This window comes from Macrobrachium nipponense, chromosome 27 (genome assembly GCF_015104395.2).
Source record: "Macrobrachium nipponense isolate FS-2020 chromosome 27, ASM1510439v2, whole genome shotgun sequence".
Classification (NCBI taxonomy): Eukaryota; Metazoa; Arthropoda; class Malacostraca; order Decapoda; family Palaemonidae; genus Macrobrachium; species Macrobrachium nipponense.
This window is the reverse complement of record NC_087216.1, coordinates 8,145,269-8,154,074: the sequence shown is the minus strand read 5'-3', so window position 1 is coordinate 8,154,074 and position 8,806 is coordinate 8,145,269. Positions and strand designations below refer to the sequence as shown.

Sequence of the window (8,806 nt, the reverse complement as noted above, 5' to 3'; positions counted from 1 at the left end):
TATATATCAATTCAAGCTACAAATGTCCCTTTAATATCTAAATTCACCTCCCAAAATGATATATTTTCATATATGTACCGAAGGGGAATTTTTTAGTTGATAATAATTTTCGTCCCCCCATGGGATCGAACCACCGTCCAAGTGGACGGGGACGAATCAGGACAGTCAGTGACGCTATCCGATCAGCCAACAGAGACGCTATAAGTTCATATCGATTCTGACCTTACAAATCACCCTTGATCTCGTGCTTTTGTAATTAGAATCGATATGAAACCCAGTCTACCATGTTAGCCAATTCGAGCGTTTGACAGCACGTAGCCTTTTGTATGAATAATTATCACATCGAACCGTGATCCATTTATATATCAATTCAAGCTACAAATGTCCTTTAATATCTAAATTCACTTTACCTCCCAAATGATATATTTTCATATATGTACCGAAGGGGAATTTTTTAGTTGATAATAATTTCGTCCCCCCATGGGATCGAACCACCGTCCAAGTGGACGGGGACGAAATCAGGATTTGTAAGGTCAGAATCGATATGAACTTATAGCGTCTCTGTTGGCTGATTGGATAGCGTCACTGACTGTCCTGATTTCGTCCCCGTCCACTTGGACGGTGGTTCGATCCCATGGGGGGACGAAATTATTATCAACTAAAAAATTCCCCTTCGGTACATATATGAAAATATATCATTTGGGAGGTAAAGTGAATTTAGATATTAAAGGACATTTGTGCGCTTGACTTGATATATAAATGGATCACGGTTCAATGTGATAATTATTCATAACACAAGGCTACGTGCTGTCAAACGCTCGAATTGGCTAACATGGTAGACAGGGTTTCATATCGATTCTAATTACAAAAGCACCGAGATCGAGGGTGATTTGTAAGGTCAGAATCGATATGAACTTATAGCGTCTCTGTTGGCTGATTGGATAGCGTCACTGACTGTCCTGATTTCGTCCCCGTCCACTTGGACGGTGGTTCGATCCCATGGGAGGACGAAATTATTATCAACTAAAAAATTCCCCTTCGGTATATATGAAAATATATCATTTGGGAGGTAAAGTGAATTTAGATATTAAGGAACATTGTAGCTTGAATTGATATATAAATGGATCACGGTTTCGATGTGATTAAATTATTCATAACAAAAGGCTACGTGCTGTCAAACGCTCGAATTGGCTAACATGGTAGACGGGGTTTCATATCGATTCTAATTACAAAAAGCACCGAGATCGAGGGTGATTTGTAAGGTCAGAATCGATATGAACTTATAGCGTCTCTGTTGGCTGATTGGATAGCGTCATGACTGTCCTGATTTCGTCCCCGTCCACTTGGACGGTGGTTCGATCCCATGGGGGGCGAAATTATTATCAACTAAAAAATTCCCCTTCGGTACATATATGAAATATATCATTTGGGAGGTAAAGTGAATTTAGATATTAAAGGGGACATTTGTAGCTTGAATTGATATATAAATGGATCACGGTTCGATGTGATAATTATTCATATATATATATATATATATATATATATATATATATATATATATATATATATATATATATATATATATATATATATAAGTAACAGTAAGTAGTATAAACTTTCACTGCACTGTCATTCTCTGAATACTTTACTCTCCACTGCAATAATGTATATCTCAATGATTAACATAATAAAACCCCAAAATTTATATTTTAGCAAAAGATCATTTTACAAAAACTAAACAATTACTATATTCTTACTAAATTTTTGGTAATGAAAGTAAAATGTCACTCTCACATGATGATGCATCCCTCAGCATATGGAGACATTAAAACTACTGATATTTAGATAATTGTACTATTTACAGTTACTGATGAAACTGATAAGGATTTCCTTGAGTGTATCGAAGGAAAAAAACAAAAGGTAGCAGGGAATCCATTGGAGAGCCAAATCTTTAGAAAGAACAGTAAATTGACGCTGCACTCTAGTACTTACAATTCTAAAATAAAAATAAAAAGATCTCAATATCCAGAGATTGCTGTCGTTTTATTCCCACATAGTTCTCTCATGTGTGTTTTACATTTAATTAGGAGAAAAAGTTTTCTGAAAATGTTAATATGTCAGAGTCAGAAATATGCATATTTCATGATCTAATTATAACCTCAGACGTACTCACTACCCTATGGAATGGAAAATGAAATTAAGGCCAAAGGCTAAGCACTGGGACCTATGTGGTCATCCAGGACAGAAAAGGAAATTGAGAGTAGAAAGGTTATAAAAGGTGTAGCATGGTGAAAATCTCACAGTCGATCTTTGAAAATTGTTAGGCGAGGGTAGAGAGGAAAATGGACAAAAAAGAATATGAAAAGAGGTACACTAAAAGATATAAAAGTTAAGCCTACAACGCACCACTTAAGGTACCATGACGGCAATACTAACCCACAGGGTCTTTATATATATTAAAATGAAGATAGTTCTCTTTTAGTACTCTTATGCAATATTGTTTGGAAATTGATCAACTATACCTAATAAATATTTAGTCAGCAAACTAATTCTGCTATTCACTCAACTATCAATTTATCAACATCTAATTTAAGTGGGCCATTCGCATCACTTGGTGTAAGAGGTGATGATGATTAATTTACTGAACATGAAATTGTTAAGTATTATGAGAATTTCATTCAAACCCTTTCACATAGTTCTATCTTTCTAAACTACTGATTATACTTTATAATCATGACCATAATTCATACTCTTTAATCTTTGTAAGGAAGAGGTTTGATAAAGGATAAAGTTTGATGATGTATCAAGTCTTCAAGGGTTTCATTACAGACCAGTTTATATTGTTTGGATATATTTTTTCATTCCACTCTGTTCCCTTATCTAACAACAAAACACACTAAAATCTTACAACTACAAACCCAAAACAATCAATGCTTCAAAACTGTCATAAAAATACAGGGGACTTCCCAACTGGTTTCATTAACTCTACTACCAGCATAAAATGAAAAACTAATTGTATACAAGCCAAACTTAACTCCTAAGTAAACTGGTCCCAGATGTAATCATGTGTGTATTCACTTTACTTACCTCAAAAATTAAAAACTATAACCATCCTAACAAATGAATTTTATGCCTATCTTCCCTTGGACTCTACTGGCAACTACATCTTGTAAAACAAAAATGAAAAATGATAACTTTGAAATGCAGTACCGTAATCATTCTGAACACTGTAGTAAATATGTATTAGTCAAATTCATCTAACTAGGCCTCTATAAATCAGGCTTCCTTCATTCTTCAGAATACACGTTGTCTTACAAGGGTTGATTCAATAGCACGCAAACTCCACGACTGGGTATAACATTAACAGTTTGTACACACTTGAGTCCCGCTCCACATTTTCCAAAGAGATTAAATTCACCCCCACAGAACTCTCCCGGGCCCTGCAAAAATAAAACATATACATGAGAAATACAGCTATTTGGAGCTGTACTTAGATTAAATATATATAATATATATATTATATATATATAATATATATATATATATATATATATATAGAATAACTTGATCACGAAGTATATAAAACGTGATGCTATGTATAAATAAAGGTTTTTTGCCACGAAGGAAAAAATGAAAAAGCGAGATAGCCAAGTACTTTCGGTCCTGTTCGGACCCTTTACTGAGGCAAACAGGACCGAAAGTACTTGGCTATCTCGCTTTTTCATTTTTTCCTTCATGGCAAAAAAACCTTTATATATATATATATATATATATATATATATATAGTATAACATATATACATATATATATATATATATATATATATATATATATATATATATATATATATATATGTGTGTGTGTGTGTGTGTGTGTGTGTGTGTGTGTGTGTAATATAATATATATAAATTGAATGTGTGGGGCTAGGAATCAGCATGAGGTTTGTGAAAACCCAAAGATGTAAACCCTGTTTTCACAAGGATACCTTTACTGGTTTTATTTATTTTCTTTTAAGTTAAGGAAGAGGTAGCAATGCCCCTTCAATCAAACTATGGTCTCTATTCTAATTGAGGCAGAATACTAAAATCATAAATTCCAAGAGAATCCTGAAACTTTTAAGAAAATATGGTACATACTATAATGAATAGTCAAGCTTCCCTCACGTAATAGTTGTCTCTGATACACATGCCGAGTGTGGGTCAATACTGAAATTTACCCCTTGTTATAAGGGCCTTCAAAAACAGACTATTCGATCATTTTTTGCCCATGAAATCACCACAACTTCGTTAGGCCACCAACGAGCAACTTTTATATTTATTGTAAAAAAAAAAAGTGTAAACTTGCTTTATGATATACAAGCTTAATTAGATGTAAGTTGATTTAAAATTCTCTTTAAAAAAGGAATATATCAAGATAAGTCAAGCAAACTGCCATCATCCATCTACAACTAATGCTGACATGCAGGTTCATTTCTCAGAACAAGGACTTTTTTTATAATTTAATCAGGTAAACTATTAAGAATATCAACTTCACAGACAATAATACCCGAAAAAAATGAAAAACTGCTTTTTGTCTGACACTACAAACAACTAACGACCAAAGACAGACACGAACGCGTTCGCTCTCTCTCTCTCTCTCTCTCTCTCTCTCTCTCTCTCTCGTCTCTCTCTCTCTCTCCTCTCTCTCTCTCTCTCTCTCTCTCTCTCTCTCACATTTAACTGAAGAAGAGAGCTGATGTACAAGGTTTTTGAAAACTCCCAAAATTTAAATCTTTAATTCGGACATTGCAAGAACACACAACTGTATATTTAAATTATCAAGTAGAGATGTAACCTAATCTTTACCTAATAACTTACACGCATGTAATATGATGAAAATAATTTCTGACAGAGAACTCTATAAGTTTTTGTTCGCCATTAAACCTTATTCCTCGGAATTACGAAATGATATTTTTCTCTTATCATAAGTTTACCAATTCAAGGGCATGAAACTGAAAGGGCACATTAGTGAGGCGTGAGTGCCCGGAGAATTATTTAAGCAGTAGCAACTCACAGGAAATGGTAACAGTCTATGAATAAAAAATGTAGCCTAAACGTCAAGTCAGTGAATTCATAAAGGGAAAGTAACTGTAAAAGTGACATTAAGATATAAAATCCTACAAGTGTAAGAAGCATTAAATATGTGAAATCAGTGTCATACCGAGTTAATAACAAACCGAGGGGTTGGTACCTACTCAACACGGCGCCCATACCTATTGTGGTAGAAACTGGTAGTTACCGAACCAGAGGGCGCGCTAGTTGTCTTCGGTTTTGCCATTTAAACAGAATAATTAAGTCGATGAAGAATAACCCTGTAAAAATCGTGTAAGATCTTAATCTCTCGGGGTCTCCTGTTTATAAATGTTCCCGAAGTAACTACAGTTATACAGTACCGTTTTCTTTATTCCGAATTATTTGCAACAAGAGAAAACTGATGTTTCAAGTAACACTAATCCACTTTTTCGGCATTTCCACTGACCATCTAAATCTAATGCAGGTATGACCTTATCCATTACTAATACTCTCAGCAAGTAAATTTCACCATATAATGGACAATTATGTCAACAACCCATGGACTTTTCATTTATTTTTGGGAGCCCGTCTGTCCCATTTAGTCCAACAGCAAGGCCCATATTTTTGTGTGCTACCATTTAGTTTTCCAAAGTACCATTAGTTTCTCTCTCTCTCAAATTAATACCTCATAGTTCGCAATTCGCAACCTTACATACATTACAACTGCTGACGCAGGAAAGTTTTTTTTTTCTTCAAAATATTGGTATTCCTGCTACTTTTCTTATTTTACTTATTGAGTTGAAATTATAATTTGTCTAGCCCTAACATCAGGTGATCCACTGACCACCGCCCCATCCCCACCAGTGTGAGCCAACTACTTTATTCTCTAATCCATCGTCAGGCACCTTCACCAACACCACCTCACTCATTTCAACTATCTTTTTAATAACACCAACTAATGTCGTCCCTCACTTGCAACTACATGTCTTGTGGGACTTAATTCTTTCCCTGACCTCTGTTACCATTATAAAATATAACATCCACGGGAAATAGCAAAATATGATTGAGAACCAATTGTATACCAAACTACTTAATCTCTATTCACAGTGTCCCAAGCTTCAATTTCAACTTGAAAACTTTAATTTAAAAATCTTTTTTGGGAAGTTCGTAATTCTAGCGAAAGGTTCTATAAGACTCCCTCCAACCCCAGATCTTACAAAACTGTTATAACAAGCATGTGATCCACACACATTCTCCTCTGTCTGTACACATTCCTTCTCTCTTATGAGCAATTTCTAATTATCGTATCATTGTACAAAGGAAATTTTCCCCTCTGACCAAATCCTTTGGAAGCTTTCACTCATAATTGTCCTCTTTGAATCTACGATGCATTTTCCTCTAATCTGCTTCTTTCATCCCCTTTATAATTACTCCATCGACACAGGACTCGACTCCGTTCATAAAGCATCTCTACGTAGTTTCTCTGATGAAATGAATGCTAGTCAGCAACAAGGATATTTAGTCAGCAAGCTTCTTCGTGTGTGTGTGTGTGTGTGTGTGTGTGTGTGTGTGTGTGTGTGTGTGTGTGTGTGTATTATATATCTATATATATATATATATATATATATATATATATATATATATATATATATATATATATATATATATATATAAGTAATAACTGCTTCAATGTAGTCAGTCATGATGTTAGACCATGGCACATCACACAAGCTAAAACAAGATACGTACAACTCAATATAAAATTATCAGTAAATTTGGTGCCATGCTTCTACTCTATTCACCTGTGATGAATGGCACACCAGACATCTTGCTTGTGTATCATGCGACTCACACCTCAGTTTACACATACACTTTGATGAAGTATCACATTGCCATGAGAAGCCTTTAAACAGATGACCTGGATTCATAGCCAAAGATCTAGGATAAATACATTGCAATGGCCTTCACATAGTAATCTTTCACAATAAACAATGCAGAATCGATATCATTCACATGAAAGGCATAAACAATTTTGTTTCAAAAGCTGTAAGTAGGATTAGAAAACTTGTTTCTTTCCAGTTAAAAAAAAAATGAAAGGCACTGTCTTCCTAATAAACTGATATACAGGAAAAACTTAAAAATACATTTGGTGTCGAAACACCAAGTTACAAACCTTGAATCACAACAAATCTGAGCAGTTAACTACTGAAGGCTTTGAAAACCAACCAAAAAGCTTAAAACCAACTTTCCGCATTTTGTGGATATGTCAAGATTGATTACTATATCAGGAGGTAGATTTACTCGTTGCAGATGGTAACCTTAAGGTTTTGACTGTTTTGACTGTGAATACTGGGCGAACGTAGGTTTCGAAAATGTTACTTTTCTAAACAGAAAAAAGTGAGAGTAAAACACAGTAAAACGAAAACTTGACATTCCACTACTGAAATGAATACAACAAGACTCTCTTCATTTTACAAACTGCAGCCCCACTGTTACCGAGAGGACCTTTAAAGATTCTTTTTTCCCATTTCTAAGTTAAAACTTTGGACCACTACTGTGGTCCCACCATGGCCCAGTGGGTTTACTTCGATATCAAACCTTAATGGGTAGGTGTTTTGCCTGTTGCGTGTCTGCGGAGAAAAAGTTGCATGCCCTTCCTTCCTTACCTTTGCACACACATCGCAACAGCTGCAGACTCCTTTGACGTAGCCGTAAGGACACCCAACAGGTTGCAAACATATAATCTGGTCACACGGGAGGCACGTTAGTCCCAAGGAACTGAAAACAGAGATATCCCGATTACCATCATGGACAGCAAGTTCACTGGAGTTCAGTAAATCCAACAGAATCACAAATAAAAAAAAAATAAAATTCTAGAATCTTTTATTCTACATCCTTACTTTTAGTGGTATCTTTCTGTATTTCTGAAATTAGTCTTATGTTATGTCAACATAAATGTAAACGTGTAAGTTTACAACTGTACACAAACAAATATAAATAAAAAACGAATGTGTTTAAGTGAATGCGTGTATTTTCACATAACTTTCACAGAAAAGTAAAAGGTTTAATTCAATCCACGAACTGGCGAAAACCAGTTCCATCACATACAACGGGTTTATCTCAAGTTAGGCCTAAGCTGATACCGTGGTGGTGATTTTGTTTTCGAAGCCTGTCCCTGCCAGTAAAGGAGTTCCTGATGTCCATACAAACTTCACAGTCTTATATTGAGTCGAAGAAAACACACACACACACACACACTATATACTCGTAGTGGAGTTCTGTTGAATATAAACATCTGAGTGTGTAAATTTCAAAACGGACCTGCTGATTTAAATGTACAACATACGTGATGTGACTGGACGGATAGCTTAACACACTACAGGCAAAATGTCCGATCCTTACCATTCCACAACAGCGCACAGTAACAGGAGAGAATAAAGCACGTTCATCGCTGCTTGGGGTTTTAGCCAGCTATCCAGACCAGGACAACAAATCTTTGGCCACAGTGTTGTGGTTCCTCGCTTATCACAGAGAGAGAGACCAACTGAAGGGTATAACCAACTACTACCGGTTTTAAGAATTTTCGGTTCGGCTTTCTAAGGTAGAAAGGCGTCAGGCCGTAAAGGTGACATTTCACATCACCGTGAGGCCACGATCACCCTAGTCGTAACTTTCTCCTGTATCAGTTGTGGGTTAATTATAGTAAAACACTTGAGTACAAGATTAGTAAAACTTTCATTTAAGCCAATATCGGG

The 8,806-nt window shown here is 35.4% G+C and overlaps 1 protein-coding gene across 9 annotated transcripts in view; it reads right to left on the bottom strand.

Annotated features, from left to right (window-relative positions):
* Positions 1–1,649: 1,649 nt before the first annotated feature.
* Positions 1,650–8,806, bottom strand: part of LOC135200792 (venom protein 302-like) — a 36,584-nt gene continuing 29,427 nt past the window's right edge. The window contains exons 1-3 of one of the 9 annotated variants that reach the window (XM_064229438.1): positions 8,454–8,677; positions 7,718–7,829; positions 1,663–3,440 (exon numbers count right to left, since the gene is read on the bottom strand). In XM_064229438.1, coding sequence (XP_064085508.1) covers positions 3,312–3,440; positions 7,718–7,829; positions 8,454–8,500 — 288 coding nt within the window. In that variant the 5' untranslated portion in view covers positions 8,501–8,677 and the 3' untranslated portion in view covers positions 1,663–3,311. Of the gene's footprint in view, positions 3,441–7,717; positions 7,830–8,453; positions 8,678–8,806 lie in introns of those variants that run through there. The other 8 variants (XM_064229437.1, XR_010311369.1, XR_010311371.1 and 5 more) reach the window with 8 other exon arrangements.